Below are 19,498 nucleotides of genomic sequence, written 5' to 3'. Positions count from 1 at the left end.
TAATACAAAATATCAATACAAAGTGTCAAGACAGAATAAACTCTCTGCTGCTGCAGCAACAGTCAAGAGATACAGTCTATAAGGTCCCTAAGATAAATAGATATCTAATGTATTCATACATTGTTTATGTAGGATATACATATATATATATATATATATATATATATATATATATATATATATATATATATATATAACCTAATCATATATTGTTTCTTCAACTTAAAAATAGCTAAAATAAAAAATAAAATAAAAATCCCCTTCTCTGGGATTTATGTTCCCAGTTTTGATCTCGGACGCCTGGTCACTTATAGTATATCAGAATATTCTATTACTGTTAAGCCAACTATGAATAATAAAACACGCCAAAACATGTGTCCTTTATCATAGCTACAGGTATGAGAAAAAAACGGTATTGGTAATGGTATTCAGTGAGGTATGATTAATTAAATGCGCTGCCAGTTCATTGCTCCTGCCAAACAAATTAGACTGAGTGGAGCGGATCACCATACCAAGATGGCGGCCACGCGTCTCGTCAGCGCCAGTCGGCAGCAGCGTTCGATGCTCTGTCTATGATATAAGATGTCTATGCTTGTAATTGCCACCGTCTGACTCTGAGCTAGTGCCATGTCACACAAAACACGTGAGCTAGCCCCTCCTCCTCTCATCATCTACACAGGACAACTGAAAATACTGAACACCAACACAACCTTGGAGCCTTTTCTACAGGAGCATTTCATCTTGAACAACACTGGTTGTTTGCTCAATATTGCATGACAAGTAAAGGAAAATGTACAGCGAAGCGGTCCTTAAGAAAAAAAAACACCCGATCAAGATCCCTCCGCTTTGCGCCAGTCTCTTTAATAATACTGTCTGTGTCTGTTTTCAACAATGACCAGCTTGCTGAACATTATCCGGCTTATTACACGGCTAAATACTAAACAAACTAACGACTAACTTGACGTATTCTAACTTATTTCAACTGTGCCAATTTATTGATTCAGCTATTTCAAAGTGCTTGCAAAATTGCAGAAAGTGGGTTGGGTTGAGACCAGGCTTGGAATTTTGTCATTTCAGGGGCAAAGCCATTTGGCCTTTTGTGTCAAAACATTTTTTAGGGCACAAAGGCCACATGCCAGGGCACAAAGGCCATTTAGGGAAAAATTTGGAGATTGGATTTTTAGCTTACAAATAAACAACTTAACTTTCTGATAATAAAAACACATGAATGACATGGACAACAAATTACTTTTCTACTACACTGTGCATTGAATAGAGTAGTTTTTCATTCAATGTGTGCGGCAAAAAATAAATCTCAAGTGGAGCAAAGCGCTCGCAGCCCCACTGAGACGTCATCTCATAAGTCAGAGCTGATTGGCTGTAAGTGTGTGTGCGAAAAGTGTAGTTATGCAGAGGATACGAGAGGGCTTAGACTACATCACCAGCGCTAAATAATACAAACAGAAAATGAAAGAAGTTGACCATCTACTGGAGCTTTGGTGAGCGAAAGTATAGTTTATATATCGATGGATCGATTGCTATTGTAACCACGGTGACAAGTGTCTGTGTTTTCCTACGGTCTGATGTTTTCATGCTGAGGCATCACGGTTGTTGTAAAGTTTTGCTTTGTGATAGCGCTCTTTACTCCATGTATTAAGGTACAAAAAGCCTTTATATATCTAAGTTGTTCGTGCTCCACCAGTTTTGTACATATAAAAACGCCACTGGGTGAGGAGAAGGGAGGTTCCTAGAGAGAGAGAGAGAGAGACGGGGGAATGCTACGGGAGAGCTAACGGTAGGCTATATATATATGTGTGCAAGTAATAATTAACGTTCTTCTTTGTTGTTTAGGCGTGGTTACGGACAACAGTAAACTGTCTCAGAAGTGAATAAACTCACGGACAAAAAGAGACACGAGGCCTCCTTGTATTCTTACAGCGAGACGCTACAATGATGATTGAATGATGCGATGATGACATGTGAGGTGCGCGCAACCAATCCAAGCTACAAGGACTAATGCAGTTCAGAGCTCAGACCACCGCTCTGACACTTTTAAAGCAACTTCGAGATTTTAACAGGGCACAACGGTGGCCGTTGGACGTACAATTATTTTCGGGGCATCACGGCCAGACCGAGGGGCAATGAAGGCCATGGCCGCCGTGAAATTCCCACCCTGGTTGAGACACTGTGTGCTGTATTTATTAATAATAATAATGATAATCAGAAATGTATTTTATAAGCTCTTTTACAGGTGCTCAAAGTCGCTTTACAAAGGTACATAAAAAAAAGACAGTAAATAAATAAAGTAAAAATCACATTAAAATCGAGCAATGTAACAACAATCACACATTAAAGCCAGTTTGAAGAGGTGAGTTTTTATGAGTTTCTTGAAGGTAAGGAGTGTTAGAAATAATCAATATATTGGAGCGGAACTTTAAAAGATAATTCACTGTTTCTGGACGGATCATATTTGTCCAATTCCGGTAGTATTACCGGATGTTGTTTTTAGCCTCAGATAGCATTAAGCTAATATTGTATTGTATATATGAGTAGAGGGAGAAGGACCAGTGGAGTTACATACTAAACACACCGCCTCTACCTCTCACTCATTGATGCTGCAATGATACAGTTGCCTGTTTAATACCTGATAAACCTCAGAAGGATTGCATAATAGAATATTGTAGTTGAGAGCTCCAGGACTTCACTAACAAGATGGCGACGGTGACGTCATAAGAGGACCCGCCCCTGACGACGTCAGCCTATAGAAGAGTCCGGAGAACCCCATGTGACAAGCGGCCAACAGGATCCAGCCCCCCACTACCAACCAATGAGAGCACGAGAGCGGAGAGCGTCTTATTTTGAAGTTGTTTATTGTATGGTCGGAAAGGGATGGTTTTATAAAACATGTTTGTATTTTGAGATCGCTCTCTTTTGCTCCGGACCGCCAGACAGTAACTACTGATGAGCTCCACTCAGTCAGTGGCCTGTGGACGCGTGTCCCGGGCTATTGAGCCACAGCTGTGAAACATTTGTAAAACCTACTACTGCATCCATTATTAAACACTCCTTTTATAACTTTTAAGGGAGGTTTGCTTTCTTTCTTTTAAACCGAATCCTGGGCTTCGAATAAATGAACATTTCTTACAGGAGTGAACTAGTACACATTGAATAATTTTTTAGAAAATGTGAACATTGCCTACATTTGGATTTTCTTGTGTGTAGATTTTGTGAACACAGTTTTCTGAATAAAATAATGGAAAACAGTTTTTTGGTGCGTTTTTCATCCGAGGAATCGATTAATCGTAGAAATAATCAACAGATTAATCGATTATCAAAATAATCGTTAGTTGCAGCACTAGTCTGCCTGCTCTTCCCAATGAATAATAACAGTGAACAGATGGTCATTACAGTAAGGTAAAAATAAACAGCATCACACTAAGCCTGGTTAATGTTGCCTGGCTTTATTTTTAAGTTTGTTTTTTACAAGTGTGTGGTCGTGTTCTAGTGTCTTTGCTCAGCGCTACCGATAGTTACAGCTTTAATTTGCTGTACTCTCCATGAACTGTTATTGCTCAGGTTAATCTCATTCCCCTCCATCATAAGCATGACGTGACGTATTGGTTCTTGTTTCTAGACCGGCAATATTTTGGTGTCAGATCACAGCTGGTTTTCGGGGCAAGAGCCGCGGTGGAAACAGGAAGAACCGGTGCTTGTCCGGCACTAGCTCCGAACTGGCCCTGGAATCGCTTTGGTGGGAAAGGGGCAACAGCGGGCCGCTTCACATGCTCTCTGCACCAGTAGTGATGCAGGTAGCTTTAACAATCTCTCAAAAGTGGACACCAAAATGTCCATGTTCATCCCTGGGTCCAGTTACCCAAAACAATCAATAGCCACATGAATTATTCAAAATTGCAACCATGTATTAGATGTATTTTCTACCCCAGAATGTATACCACTGGATCAATGTCGCCAAATTTGGAATTGAATTAGAGGTTTTTGACCATGGGGAAGTCAATTATACCTTTTTTTGTGTAATTTCAAACACTAAATGTTAAAATGTGGGCCTTATTAGAAAACATTTGGGACACTTAACCAAACTTAAACTAAAACGAGTCTTTTATGTGAGCACAAATAGTTAAGCCTTCAATGAACACCATGATATAACTAGTACTACCTCTACTACTACTCTCCTACACCCTGATATACCTTCACCACCTCCACCACCATGCATGTTAGGCTACCCAGTCCTCCATTGGCAGATTATTTTGATCGTAGGGCTTACATTTGATAAAAAGACGTTTCTGAGTAATTCATGACATATGAAATTGGTTTCTACCAGGTCAAAAATGTCTAATTAGTCACCAAGATCATTTATACTGGGTAGGTGTAAGAGATTTTAAAGCGATTTCCAAGCCATCATTGGTAGCCATATTGAAAATTGCAGCCATCTTGGATTTTTGAGTGGGGCTTTTTCAAAAGAGTAACCACCAAGGAGTATATGTGACAATTTGAGTATCCATCATTACACTATGACATGTATCTGTGGCATCAACAGAGCATTATTATGACGTCACACGTGGACATGTCACCTGTGTGTCTCCGCTGCCGTCGTCCACCATGTTGTACTGCGCTGCCATGTGATGGGACTTGTGGAGCTCGGAGGCATTGAACTCCACCTGCTGGATCCTGGCGATCCTCTCGGTGACAAACACCTTCCCAAAGCCCTCGCTCTGCTCCCAGTCCCTCCAGCTGCAGAAGAACTGCTTGAACATGGGAGTCTCCCCCCCCTCAGGCAACACCTGGATCTGCAGGCATCACAAGCAACGCTTCATTCACTCAATGGAATCACTGGAACATTAAAGAACACTTTTCAGAACCGGATACAGCACTATATAATCAGATATAACTGTATTCCATTACAGTAACATCATAAATATGTAATCAGATTACAGTTGCAGTATTGCAATGTTACAATTTGTTTTAAAAACTAAATAAATGTTACAAACAGCTTCTTAATGTGGGGACTGGATTTCCATTTTTTAAATATTTAGCTGTATTTTTAGTTTTTTTACTTTTACTCCGAATACTTTAAGTATCGTTTCCTGGGGGTACTTAAATACCTTTACTTAAGTACCTTTCTTGACCTTTTCTAGTGCAGTTTTAACACTTTTACTCAAGTAAATAATCTGAATACTTTTTATGAAACTGTCATGGATTAAATGCTGTGTGCAAGTGTTTTCATTATTGTTTGTTTAAAGGAGAGGGGAAACACTGCTTGTATTTGGTGAGTTATTCCATTTTTAAATATGTAATTAGTAACTGTAAAGAGATATTTAGTTTTACCTTTTCTTAAGTTTTTTTAGTGGACCAGAGAGTTCCTTTATTTACATGTGTTAGGATCTCAGTTTCTGTATTTATAGTTTACTGTTTTATCTTGAAATGTATCTTGTTTGTCACTTCCTGTCTTGTGTAGTTTACTTCCATGTTCTTGATTTCCTCTGTCTGATGTCTGATCGTGCCACCAAGACCGGGTTGTTGCACGACTCTGACTTCAACCAGGTCTGCTGTGTGGGGTCACTCCAAAGATGGTTTCGGCCCCAAAGACAAGGGAATTCAACTTTAAGGGATGGGGCCAAAGCCCCCCTACCAAGGCCGCCCTCAGTTCAAGTCGAGCATTGACAATGTCTCTTTTGGGGACCCCTGGGGCGGCCATGACGAATGCCTCATGAACTGATCTTGGCGTCATGGGCACTAATAACCACAGGCCCAAGGGCCCCTTTTTGAGGCACACAGAAAACATGCAGCCCTGTGTACACCTGACGGGCAGCACAAAGGGCACATAGCAGCGAGGCAGTCTGATGCTTTAGAGGTCGCCAGTTCCTGTTTTCCCCCTTCACCTCGGGCAACCAGTTTCAATGGAAAAGAGGGGGCATCCCAGCCTCGTTTTGGCTTCCACAACCGAACCACACTTTTTGGGCCCCGTGGGATAAGGTAAGATATACCCCAAGGGTCTATTGACTGGCCAGTGCGATAGAATGGGGATGTGGGAATCTTGATGGGGTCCACGGGGTTTGTATCCCCCGGCTATCAGGAAGGCAGCCCCCCGCAAACCTAAGGGATTCCTGGGGGTCAGCCACTTGAGAAGCCACAAGTCCCTGCTAGCAATCTTGCCCCGGAGGGGGAAAGTTCGCAACGCGGGAGTCATTAAATCCCATTGGGGAATTTCGAATCCCCCCAGCAGTGTGGAACGAATTGCCCAAAATGCTTGGCTGGGCCGAAGAAGGGAAACTTTTCAGGCAGTTTTCGACATAGAATGCCCTCAACACGAGTTTTCATCACTCCCCCATCCTCTCCCGGGGCTCTTTGGCTTTGGGTGCAGGGGATAAATGGGGCAACAAGGACACAAGTTGACCCAAAGGGAACACCCTGCCACTCATAGGTCTTGGGGGAGGGACTTGAGCCATAGCCGCCCAAAGGGAAACTTAGCATGGCCTTCAGCAGGGGGTAAGAACTTGGGAACATAGATTTTTGTCCCCACTGATGGCCCCCTGGCTCACGGAAAAGGAGGACACGCCAAGAAGAGGGACCCAGAGTTGACCAGGAAGAAGGCTGGATTCAGATTTTGGCCAGAAACTGGAAAAAGCATTGAAAACCAGCCGGGGTTTTTTCCCTCCTTTTCTGATGATTATGTGGAACATACCAAGATTCTGAACCGGCGTCATCTTTGGGATCCACCCCCTTCACATACTCCATCTCGACCAGTTTCAGGATCTCCTGGTTCAGTCCAATGAGCTCAGGGGGCCCTTTTTCAACCCGCTTCAGTTTTCCCCGCAGCCATGGCAAAAAGTTATGGGGGAAAGGTTAGCCGGGACGTTTGGTGCTCTGAGCAATGGGGGGGCATACGAGACACTCCACCTGCTTCTTTCACTGCAGTTTTTCGTCTCGAGCAGCTCCAGGCAATAATGACCTGCTTTGAGCGGTTTTCTTCTTTTCCTTACGGGGGGAAAGGAAACGAGTCTCCACAGTCTCTCCACATTTTCCATCAAATCAGCCTACTGGGCAGGATACAGTTTTGCAGAGTGTGAACAAGGGTTGTACTCAGAAAGTCTGAAGTCGGGGAAGGCATTTGGGTGGGGCCCTGAACAGCCCAACCCAAGGGATATGGACGCGATGGGGCCCCCATAAGGTCCCATGTGGGCAGGCTCTTTGGGCACCACAATGGGAAATCTGAGCCTATCAGGATCAGGCCGGGCTTGGACAAAGTCCGGTAAGGGAGGCCTCGTAAGTGGGAAAACTCCCCCAGGTCAGAGGCGGGGGCAGAATGCTCAGCCAAGTTGAGGGCAGGGGCATAAAAAGGGATTGGGGAAAGGAATTTGATTTTCTTCTGGGTCCTGGGGAGTTGAACGAGATTTCCCCATTTTTGGGAATCACCTCATGACGCACAGTTCTGAATCAGGACCTCTTCTGGCCTTTTTTGTTGCAGCTGGGACCTGCAGAGGGGAGGATACTTCTTTCTGAAACCCCGTCAAGTATGGCTAATTTTTCAGCCTCTGCCCGGGCCCTTGATCAAGAAAATTGGACTACCTTCAAAATCACACGGGAGATCGTTTGGCTGATCCATGTACAAGGTCTGCAGAACAAGGCACGGACGAGCAATTTAGGGGGTTTCCCGTTTCTGATTTCTCGACCTGGGGGCCTTTTGATTTGACGGTTGAGGTTGATGTTAGCGGATGGTGAATCAAATCTTTGCAGACATTCAAGCTTTTTTTGGGGGGGGAATTATCTGGCTTATACAGCGGGCACACTTACAACGATCATTTCCCCTCTATCCAGGTTCTCATGTGCGGGCAAATTCTTTAACTTTCGGCAATTTTTTAGGGGTGTTCCTTGTTTTTACAGATGGACAAAAAGGTTGGAACTTGGGTTTCCCCTGGATTGTCATCCCCCTTCCATGGGTTGGTTGAACTCAGGCTGGCTCTCCACAGTGGCGGGGTTCTCGGTAATTTGGGGGCGGCTCGCCCTTCTCCCCAGGTCTTCTGGACTGGGTCTCGTCTCTCCACTGACGCAGGGCCCGGACTTGTTGGGGGAATACCTTGGCCCGGCTTTAACCTTTAGCCATCGAAAATCTTCCAAGGGGATGATTGTTCTGAACCCCCCTTTCCCGTGCCACAAGCAAACATGCCAAATGAAACCCCGGTTTTTAAAGGGGGGGCTTTGGGAAGAACCTGTCTACGTGGGAAACCACCCGTAACTCACTTTCCCTCTGCACCTTCCACTGACCCGATGCAATCAAAGAATGTACAGAAAGAGCGAAATCCTGGAAAGCGTTGCGTCCCCAAGTCCCCAGGGGGTAATTGAGGGCTAGCTATTTCACTTTGACCAACGCCGTGGCTGCCAACTTTTTCCCTTTGGGCCCCAAGGGGCGGAAGGTAGGGGTTGAGGCGTCTAGATTTTCCCTTTGTATGCACTGGCAGCCTCATGTTCCATAAGGACCTGAAACTTTTACGTTCAAAAGGGGGGCGGGAACTAAGAATTTTCCAACGCCATGGTAAGCAAACAAAGTCACTTTCCTTTTTGCTCTCAAAAAAAGCAAACTTTGGGTTCGGGATGCCAAAGGCTCGCTAAATAAAAGCTCCATTAAACACGCCCCCTGTAACCCTCTCAATGGGGTTTGGCAAGAAAGAGGTGCAGTTTCTCACGAACCGGATCGAAAGGGCCCCTGACTCCGCCGGGCGAGGTGCGTCAGCGCTATTTGGTTTTGAAAAAAAAAGGAGGGATGGAGCCGCATGCTCGGGGCGGAAGTCTGAAGTAATGTGTGACTCTCAGCAGAATAGAAGTTTTTTTCTTCTCACAGCATCTACAGGTAACCACAGCGGAGGTAAGTGGGGTACGAAAGAGATTGTTCACTCACTGGGAATGAAGGAACCATGTCTGAGGAACCTCAGGGGGAGCCTGCGCTCGGGGAACGATCAACATTTAGCTGAATCCAGGACTCTGGGCTCAGGGAAAAAAAGGGGCAAGCACTTGAGGTGGGGCATTCACACTGGACAACGGCGGAGCGGTGGGTTCTGTGGTCATTCCTACATCCCCATAAGGATGTGATTAAACACCCTTCCCCGTTTTTTCGGACTTTCCCCCCCTATCGTCTGTAGATAAAGGGGACCCGGGGCATCCCTCTCTCTCCTTTAAAGCTTTTGTGCTCGCCTATCCATTCTTTTGCCCGTTCACTAACTTGTTTCCCCCCAAAACTGCGCTGTATCTCCTCGTTCTCCAAGTTTTCCCTCCTCTCATCGACCATGCCGCCTGTTGTGGGTGAGCCCACCTGTGGCTCCTGCTGAGCTCGGGAGCTTCCACTACATAAGTGGAGCAGAAGAAAAAAAGCCTCTTTGACCTTGTGGTGGGTACCTTGTCGCTCTTGCCCCCCATCGCCAGGGCTCACATCTCCAGGGGACGGAGCAATGCGCTGTGTAGCGGCTGTGGAGCGGGGGTGGAGCGGCAGGGGGGGGGCAGTGGAGCGGGCTGAAGAGGCTGCTATTCAAGCTGGGCAAGCGGGGTAACTTCATAGTCCCCTTCTTCTTCCTCCTCGACTGTTCGTCTCTTCCCCTCCCCCTTTTCCTCAGCGGCTTGTTCCCTCTCAGCGTCTGACCGGTTTTCAGGTCATTTTGCCCGGGGCATCAACAGCACCGGGGTGGGGGCGCAGTACGCTGCTTGGGGTGACAGGAGGCTTTTTGGGGGTGGCTGGGAAAATAAACCCCGGAAGCCCCTACGGGGCAGGGGGACTCTCTCTTTTGTAGGTCTGGATACCGCCCCCCACTTCTGGGTTTCCGCTTTGGGGGGGCCCTTTTCCCGGGAACGTAACCTCTTTTACTCCTTAAAAGTTGCCTGCCCTAGTTCACCACTCGTATCCGGTCGAAGGACCTTTAAGGAACTGTAGGGGGGATTTGGTTTGGGAGAGTGATGTGGCAGCAGACAGGGTCTCTCAAAGACCCAAAGGGCAAGGATGCAAAGAGGCAAGGAAAGGCAGGGTTTTTAAAGCAAGAACCATATTTATTTTCCCTTTTGGTCTTTATTTATTTTTTTGTGCTGCATGAAAAAACAAAGAAACAAACAACTACAAAAAAAATAACGAAGTGGTCAATCAAACAAGAAACCCCAAAAATCAGTGCAAAAACACAATTTAAACAAACAGCAAAGGCAAGAAAAAAGCAACAAACATTGGAATACCAATCCACAAAATAAACAGCAAAGAACAAACAAGCAACAAACAATTCCCACGGGTCCTAGCCATGTCTGGAACAAAGGGGTCGCAAAACTACCCCAAAGGCTACAAAAAACAAAAAACAATGAATTGACCCTCACGTTTTAAATTAAGACGCACACTTCAGATATGTGGAGGGAAACTCAGGCCAGGGTAAATTGGGGTGCGGGAGGGGGTCAAAAGGTGAACTAAAGGGGGAGCAGGCTATTTTTATCTCCCGCCCCTTACTGGGAGGGGGGAGTGGATTTATTTGCAGATTCACCCAAATTTGAAAGATAACTGGGAAAAAAAAAGGGCGAAAAAACCGGAGCTTTTCAAAAATGTATTTTATAAGCTTTTTACAGGTGCTCAAAGTCCTTTACAAAGGGACAAAAAAAAAAGACGAAAAAAAATAAAGAAAAATCACATTAAAATCGAGCAATGTAAAACAACCACATTAAAACCAGTTTTTAAGAGGGGATTTTTATGATTTCTTGAAGGAAGGGTGTTAGAAATAATCAATATATTTGGGGCGGAAATTTAAAAATAATTCCTGTTTCGGCGGGTCAATTTGTCCAATTCCGGGTATTTCCGGGGTTGTTTTTTTGCCTCAGATAGCATTAAGCAATATGTATGATAATAGTAGGGGGGAAGGACCAGGGAGTACATACTAAACACACCGCCCCTACCTCTCCCATTGATGCTGCAATGAAAGTTTTCCTGTTTAATACCTGATAAACCCAAAGGATTTCATAATAGAATATTGTAGTTTTAGAGCTCCAGGACTCGCAACAAGATTGCACGGTGACGTCATAAGAGGAGTGACGAGTAGTTTAAAAATCCGGGGGGAAAAAAGAAAGGGGGGGGGGGAAAAAAAACGGAAAGGGAAGCCCCCACTAAAAAAAAAGAAGAGAGAGGAGAGCGTCAAAAAGAAGGGAAAAGGGGGGTCCGGAAAAAGGGAGGGAAAAAAAAGGGGAGAGGGTCGCCCCTCTTTTTTTCCGGCCGCCCGTCTCGTGAGCTCCACCGTCATGGCCCCTTTTGGGGCCCGCGGTCCCCGCATTGAGCCCGCCCCCGTGCGGGGCCTCTCTGCTCCCTTTTTCCCCCTTTTCCCTTTTTCTTTGGGGTTTTGCTTTTCTTTTTTTAAACCCCAAACCTGGGGGTTTTCGTTAACTTTCTTCGGGTGCTGTCCATGTAAATTTTTTAAAAATGTGCTTTTCCTCAATTGGTTTTCTTGTGTGTTTTTTGAACCGTTTTTCTAAAAATTGGCGTTTTTTGGGCGTTTTTCATCCGAGGGAAAAACGAAACAAATAACAAAAAGATAATCGATTCAAATAATTCGTTTTTGGGGCACTTTCCCCCCCTGCCTTCCCTGGGTTAACTCAGTGGTCTTAAGAAGGTAAAAATAAAAACCTACAAGGTTTCCCTTTTTTCCCTCTTTATTTTAAGTTTGTTTTTTCTTTTCGGTCTGGGCTTTCCAGCCCCTTTTCCGATATTACAATTTTAATTTTGCTGTAACCCCTTAAATTTTTCTGGTTTTTTCCATTTTCCCCCCTCCAAAATAAGAACGTGCGTATTTGGTTTTTTTCTAGACCGGAATAAAATTTTTGTTTTCCCAACAGCTGTTTTCGGGGCAAAAACCGGGTAAAAAAAAAGAAACCGTGTTGTCCGGCATATTTTTTAAGGGCCCCCCAATTCCCTTTGTGGGAAAGGGGAAAACGGGGGCTTCACTGCCCTCCCCCCTTAGTGAGGCGGTAGCTTTAACAATCCTCAAAATTTGGACAAAACCAAAATGGGCCATGTTTAATCCCTGGGTCCGTAAACCCCAAAACAATCCTGCCCCCAAGAAATTTTTTTAAAATTTGCAACCATGTATTAGATGTATTTTCTACCCCAGAATGTATACCACTGGATCAATGTCGCCAAATTTGGAATTGAATTAGAGGTTTTTGACCATGGGGAAGTCAATTATACCTTTTTTTGTGTAATTTCAAACACTAAATGTTAAAATGTGGGCCTTATTAGAAAACATTTGGGACACTTAACCAAACTTAAACTAAAACGAGTCTTTTATGTGAGCACAAATAGTTAAGCCTTCAATGAACACCATGATATAACTAGTACTACCTCTACTACTACTCTCCTACACCCTGATATACCTTCACCACCTCCACCACCATGCATGTTAGGCTACCCAGTCCTCCATTGGCAGATTATTTTGATCGTAGGGCTTACATTTGATAAAAAGACGTTTCTGAGTAATTCATGACATATGAAATTGGTTTCTACCAGGTCAAAAATGTCTAATTAGTCACCAAGATCATTTATACTGGGTAGGTGTAAGAGATTTTAAAGCGATTTCCAAGCCATCATTGGTAGCCATATTGAAAATTGCAGCCATCTTGGATTTTTGAGTGGGGCTTTTTCAAAAGAGTAACCACCAAGGAGTATATGTGACAATTTGAGTATCCATCATTACACTATGACATGTATCTGTGGCATCAACAGAGCATTATTATGACGTCACACGTGGACATGTCACCTGTGTGTCTCCGCTGCCGTCGTCCACCATGTTGTACTGCGCTGCCATGTGATGGGACTTGTGGAGCTCGGAGGCATTGAACTCCACCTGCTGGATCCTGGCGATCCTCTCGGTGACAAACACCTTCCCAAAGCCCTCGCTCTGCTCCCAGTCCCTCCAGCTGCAGAAGAACTGCTTGAACATGGGAGTCTCCCCCCCCTCAGGCAACACCTGGATCTGCAGGCATCACAAGCAACGCTTCATTCACTCAATGGAATCACTGGAACATTAAAGAACACTTTTCAGAACCGGATACAGCACTATATAATCAGATATAACTGTATTCCATTACAGTAACATCATAAATATGTAATCAGATTACAGTTGCAGTATTGCAATGTTACAATTTGTTTTAAAACTAAATAAATGTTACAAACAGCTTCTTAATGTGGGGACTGGATTTCCATTTTTTAAATATTTAGCTGTATTTTTAGTTTTTTTACTTTTACTCCGAATACTTTAAGTATCGTTTCCTGGGGGTACTTAAATACCTTTACTTAAGTACCTTTCTTGACCTTTTCTAGTGCAGTTTTAACACTTTTACTCAAGTAAATAATCTGAATACTTTTTATGAAACTGTCATGGATTAAATGCTGTGTGCAAGTGTTTTCATTATTGTTTGTTTAAAGGAGAGGGGAAACACTGCTTGTATTTGGTGAGTTATTCCATTTTTAAATATGTAATTAGTAACTGTAAAGAGATATTTAGTTTTACCTTTTCTTAAGTTTTTTTAGTGGACCAGAGAGTTCCTTTATTTACATGTGTTAGGATCTCAGTTTCTGTATTTATAGTTTACTGTTTTATCTTGAAATGTATCTTGTTTTGTCACTTCCTGTCTTGTGTAGTTTACTTCCTGTCTTTAGTTTCCCCCTGTCTGATTGTCTGATCGTGCTCACCTGTTGCCCGGGTGTTTCACCTCCCCTTCCCAGCTGTGTCTTGTCTTGTGATTACCCTCCTCTGTATTTAGTCTTGTCTTTCCTTTGTGTTCTTTGTCGTGTCGTCATTTGCCCTGTGATGATTTGGATCCCACTTGTCAGCCCTCCCTTTTCCACCGGTTTGTCTGTTTCCATTTGATACTTTTCCTTCATTGTACCGTTTTTCTGCATGTTTATTATCAGCTTTTTAATAAATAAAAGCTTGCCCTTTGTTACGTTTGTACCCCTGCCTCCTCTATTAACTCTGCGCCTGGGTCCTTTTCCCCAAGTCCTGACAACATGAGGTGACACTTTAAGGCAGCGGATACACACTGCTCTCCCCACCGAGCTGAACACAGAGCCAGAGGCCCCACCCTCTGAATGAATGAAGTGAACAGGAACCTGTGTGTTGGGGGGGTAGCCCATCTCTCTGATGAAGTCCTCTGCTGTTCTCATGGCTTCCTTCCTCTCACTGGGGTTGGCTTTATGCCCTGTTGGAGGTTCAGTGGGAAGAGGTTGAAACGTGCACACAGCCACAGCGTCTGACACACACTCCGACGGATTACCTTTCCATACGAAGATCATGTTGTTCCTGCCATGGTCCAGGATGAAGCACTCCTCAGAGAGCAGGTCGCTCTGAAGGAATGGGTTCTCCTCCTTCACAACGCTCACCTTCATGCAGCCCGATGCATCAGAAACCTGTTCACACACACACACACACACACACACACACACACACACACACGAGTATAATAGCCACACCCTAAAAAACCTTTAGCTCCATGAGGCAATCACCAATCAGTAGCATTCATCCACTGTTGAACTACAAATGAAATCAGGACTGTCGGCCTATCTATCTAAGGAGGTTAGAGATGCTTCAATGATCGCACATTACTGAATTATTTTATTCATGATTTAAAGTCTTTCTCCATCCACTGAATTATCACAGCAGCATGTAACTGCAACACTCTGCTCTGGACTCATTTAAAGGTCTCCTATTATGCTATATCTGAAGAATATATTGTGGGTCTATATTTATAAAAAAAAAAACATGTCCATGAAGTGTTTTGCTCAAAATACCAAACAGATCACCCATTGGGGGAGGAAAGGTTTGGACGTGTCAGGTGGGCGGGATGTTGCCAGGAGTTCAACGTAAAGCCAGCCCAAATTTTCCTTATTACGTTATAAGGACAGCAAATCTGGATCAGCTCCGTTGTACCCCCGTTTTTAGAGATGTGGATAAGGAGGTAAAGAAAGACGGTTGTATTTTCTGCTCCTCCAGCGCTGTGTTGTTGTCAGCGTGCGGCGGAACATATACTGCTGTTAGAACAACCGATGTGAACTCCCTTGGCAGATAAAAAGGCCGGCATCCGATCATGATGTGCTCTAGGCTGGGAGAACAGTCCGAAGAAATTATCTCCACATCTGAGCAACACTTGTTGTTAATCATGAAGCACACACCTCCTCCCTTGCTCTTCCCTGAGTTTATTGTCCGGTCCTAGCGATGAATGGAGAATCCGTGTGGAGCAATGGCGGCGTCCGGTATCGTGGGGTCGAGCCAAGTCTCCGTGAAAACCAAAACATTACAGGTCTTAATGTCCCGTTGAAATGCCACCCTGCTACGGAGTTCGTCCAGTTTATTATCCAGGGATTGGACATTTGCCAGAAGTAAACTCGGTAGAGGAGGCCTGTTTTCACGTTTCCTCAGCCTAACCAGGACCCGCCGGCCCCGTATCTTCCTTCTGCGCTCCACAAGTAGAGCTCAAGCAGGTAAACACAGAGACTCTCCATTGTTTGCAGGTCGTCGTGGATTATTGCTGTCCACCAGCGACCTGATGTGTAAAAGTTGTTCTCTATCATAATGGATGATAGCGCTCGCTTGGCCGGTTTGCATGTTGCAAAAAAAGTTAAAAACAACCAACAAAGTAAAACAATAAAAACACTAAGATGTGGAGTTGGTGAGGAGCTCGAGACACGGCAGCCATCCTCGGCGCCATCTTGTCTATCACTGATGTCTTCTATGAGGCAAGTCCTACAGTGTCACTGCACTGCTGCATTTAACCAATCACATGAATATACTGTCAACAAGGACTTTTAGCAGCAGATCAGATCAGTTGGAATGTGAGCAGTTTTTTATTTATAGGACCACAGGGATGTGCATTGCCTGTTCGGCTCTCTCTCACACAAATGGGGCTGTATGCCATGGATTCTGTCCCTCACATCACCCTGGCTGTCCCTCCAGGCAGTAGTCCAAAGGAGGTGGGGGTTATGGCAGTCCACTGCCATGCCCTGCTACAGGCTGCAGCAGCCTCTAGCACTCACACACCTAATCTAATCAACCTTGGGGAGAAACACTACATGCTGCGCCTCTCAGGGCCCATTTCTCTCCCTCAAAGCACATTTATTAATTTACAACCACCTCCTTCCCCTAACTATGGCCCCCCTTCAGATTTTCAGAGGTTCCAGCTATTTTATGGGCAAAGCATAAGAATCATGTTGGGTTTGTTAATTCTGCTCCGCCTTACAGAGTGACTTTGAAGTCTAATACCAGACTGCCAGCAATCAGACAGTATAACCTATCTCAAAGGGCTTTAACGGGCATTGAGGGAGTAATACCGTCTTTGCTCGAACAAGAGGTCTTAGTGTACACTAACAGTCCCTGCAACACTCCAATCTTGCCCATCCCAAAGCATAACCGACCGGATGAGTGGCGTTTTGTACAAGATTTGCAAGCAATTAATGACATTGTCATTCCCAGGGCGCCCATTGTGCCTGACACCAATTCTATTCTTGCGTCTTTACCCCCAGACTCCACCCACTACACAGTCATTGAGCTTTGTTCAGCCTTTTTCTCAATTCCACTGCACCCCGAAATCCAGTATCCGTTTGCTTTTACCTTTAAGGGTAAACAAATCACATACACACGCCTCCCACAGGGGTTTGTCGAATCACCAACTGTGTACGCAGCAGCCGTTAAACGGGATCCCGACAATTTTATTCTGACAGGGGGCAGCACCCTCCTCCAATATGCTGATGACCTGTTGATTGCTTCTCCTAACAAAGACGCTTGCCACACTGACTCTATTCTGCTCATGAAAAGACTTGCCGAGTGCGGCCACAGAGCATCCCTGGCTAAATTGCAATACTGCCAGACAGAGGTCACTTATCTGGGTCACATTCTCAGGGATGGACACCGCCTCCTTTCACCGGCCAGGGTCTGTCTTCTGAACAAAGTGCCACCACCACACACAAAGAAGGAAATGCTTTCTTTCTTGGGCATGGCAAACTACTGCAGACATTGGATATATGAGTATGCCGCCATGGACTCTGTCCTGCGGGCTGCCACACTACAGACTGCACCTGTCACTGTTCAGCGGACAGAAGACATGTTCTCCGCCTTTCAGGGTTTAAAGCGGGCCCTCACATTGGCTCCGGCTCTTGGTCTCCCTGATTACCATCAACCTTTTCATCTGCATGTCCATGAGAAGGAAGGCTTTGCAACAGGCATCCTGGTACAGAAGCACGGTTCAAACTACAGGTCTGTTGCACACTACTCGTCTCGACTTTCCCCTGTGGTTCTTGGTATGCCTTCCTGCTTGAGAGCAGTGGCCGCTGTTGCCATAGTTATCAAACAATCTTCACCCATTGTACTGGCCAATGACTGCGTAGTTTATGTCCCTCATGCAGTGTTGCACATCTTAAACACATCTGCTACTCAGCATATGACCACGGCTAGGCGCTCTGGTTATGAGGCTATCATTCTTTCAAGCCCACACATCACTCTCAACGGGCCCCTTTGTAAATATGCAGATTGATTTTTCACACATGCCGCCATGCCAGGGCTGTAAGTACCTGTTGGTAATTGTGTGCCAGTTCTCTAAATGGGTACAGGCCTACCCAACCAGAAAGGAAGATGCTAGAACAGTTGTAAAGTGCCTCCTAAAGGATGTGAGTCCCAGATTTGGGGTACCAGCAGGAATCAACACTGACAGAGGTCCAGCTTTTGCAGTTAGGATAACTCAGAAACATGACTGACTATGTTAAAAATGTAACTGATATTTTGAGAAAGTTTCACAGACAGGTGGCTCTCAGGCTCCCTCAGCCTTCGGAAGAGCCCACCCACCCTTTTCAACTTGGTGACAATGTGCTAATCAGATCTCTTGAAAAACACGTTTTGACTCCCAGTTGGAAAGGTCCTTTCCAGGTGTTAATAGTGACCAGAACGGCGGTGAAGGTCCAGGGTATAGTGGGGCAGATAACTGTAACAATTGTTCAAAAGTGGATACAAGCACTAAATTTGGTCAATGTATACCTTTGGGGTCATTAATTAAATAAATAACGTTAGCCACTTAAATTTCCAAGATGGCCGCCATTTTCCAAGATGGCCGCCAATTTTGCTTATTGACAGACATATTCTGTCACAGAATTGTACCCATGGGACATATTTTTTTACTTTTACCATTAAATCCTCTATTATTTGCCCTGGGCACATCCATAATGTAAAACATCTTAATGATTGAGGGTATTTTGGTGCGATTTGACAAAGTAAATAACATAGAAGAGGACAGAAAATACAAAATTATTTCAGAAAAAAAATATTTAATATGAAGAATGTTTAATTAACAGAATGTATCATTTTCTTAAGGTTGGATCTACTTTGTTTCAGAGACATCTAAACATCAATTCACATCAAAGGTTTAAAAGTTCATTGCCATCACGCCAGACACCTACAGCTGCACAGAGCTGTACAGGTAAGACCAAACTGGTAACACTTGCATCGTCCTTGGCATTCTCCCTTGCATCCACATTTGGTCAGCTGCTGGCAACTCTCTGCTATTGGGGAAAGCTCTGTCCAGAGGACCTGCCACTGGTCATCTATCTTGGTCCATCCCCACTCAGAAGGACTCTCTGGTTCTGGTTGAAGTACAGTTGCCTGACTCCAAATGCAGCCTGCCTGGAAGGCTGCACGCTTTATATGCTGAAGCAATGCTGCTTTCGTCGGAGGAATGGCTTCGTATGACCGTTGTTTCCTGGCAAACAAGTCCAACCTGGCATCATCCGCTCCTGCTGCTTCACTTGATTTGTCATACATCATGACCACAAACCTTTCTAAAATATTCAGGTCACTGTCACCTATTCTTGGCGGATAGTGGCTGAGTTTGGTGAAGACTTCACAGGCTTCATCAAATACACCCCATGTTTGCCAAGCAGTCTTCTTCCCTTTGCCACGAAAGGCTGAAACAACATCACAGCCTGTAAAGGCATGGAAGAAAAGAATTCCTCTGCTCCTCTCTCTTCCTATACACTGACAGAGGTCATGTACAGGGATCCACCTCATGTTAACTCCTTGACCAAAAGCAATCCATAACTGTTGTAAACCTGCTGCTTGAAGAACTGGCAACGCACTGACTGCTATAACAAGGACGTCTGTATCGTTGGCTTTGACCATGATGTTTTTGCTGCCATTGTTCACTGCATGCTTGGCATGGACAAAGATCCTGGTGTCCGCTTCCTCATGTGTGCATGAACTCACTTCGTCAAGGTCGATGGACTGATTGCTGACCGCCTGCTCCTCTTTGGTCACTATAAGCACATTTGGTGAAAATGTTTGTGCAACCTTGTCAGCAAGGAAGTGGAACAGCTCAGTTTTGTTGTCATCATTTCTGAGAAAATTCCGCCAGTTAGTTGGTATTTTGCCATTGCAGGTCACTTTCCTTCTGGCTCCATGTCCTCTCTTAGACCTGGTCTCTGCTTTCAAACTTGATTGCC

The 19,498-nt window shown here is 44.7% G+C and overlaps 1 protein-coding gene across 1 annotated transcript in view; it reads right to left on the bottom strand.

Moving 5' to 3' along the window:
- Positions 1 to 19,498, bottom strand: part of scin (scinderin) — a 55,029-nt gene that overhangs the window by 7,627 nt on the left and 27,904 nt on the right. Inside the window, exons 6-8 of the mRNA XM_063899037.1 lie at positions 14,296 to 14,428; positions 14,132 to 14,220; positions 12,777 to 12,992 (exon numbers count right to left, since the gene is read on the bottom strand). Coding sequence (XP_063755107.1) covers positions 12,777 to 12,992; positions 14,132 to 14,220; positions 14,296 to 14,428 — 438 coding nt within the window. The remainder of the gene's footprint in view (positions 1 to 12,776; positions 12,993 to 14,131; positions 14,221 to 14,295; positions 14,429 to 19,498) is intronic.

The sequence above is a fragment of the Eleginops maclovinus genome, chromosome 13 (assembly GCF_036324505.1).
Source record: "Eleginops maclovinus isolate JMC-PN-2008 ecotype Puerto Natales chromosome 13, JC_Emac_rtc_rv5, whole genome shotgun sequence".
Classification (NCBI taxonomy): Eukaryota; Metazoa; Chordata; class Actinopteri; order Perciformes; family Eleginopidae; genus Eleginops; species Eleginops maclovinus.
Note: the sequence above shows the minus strand (reverse complement) of the source record. Positions and strands in the feature narration are given on the sequence as shown.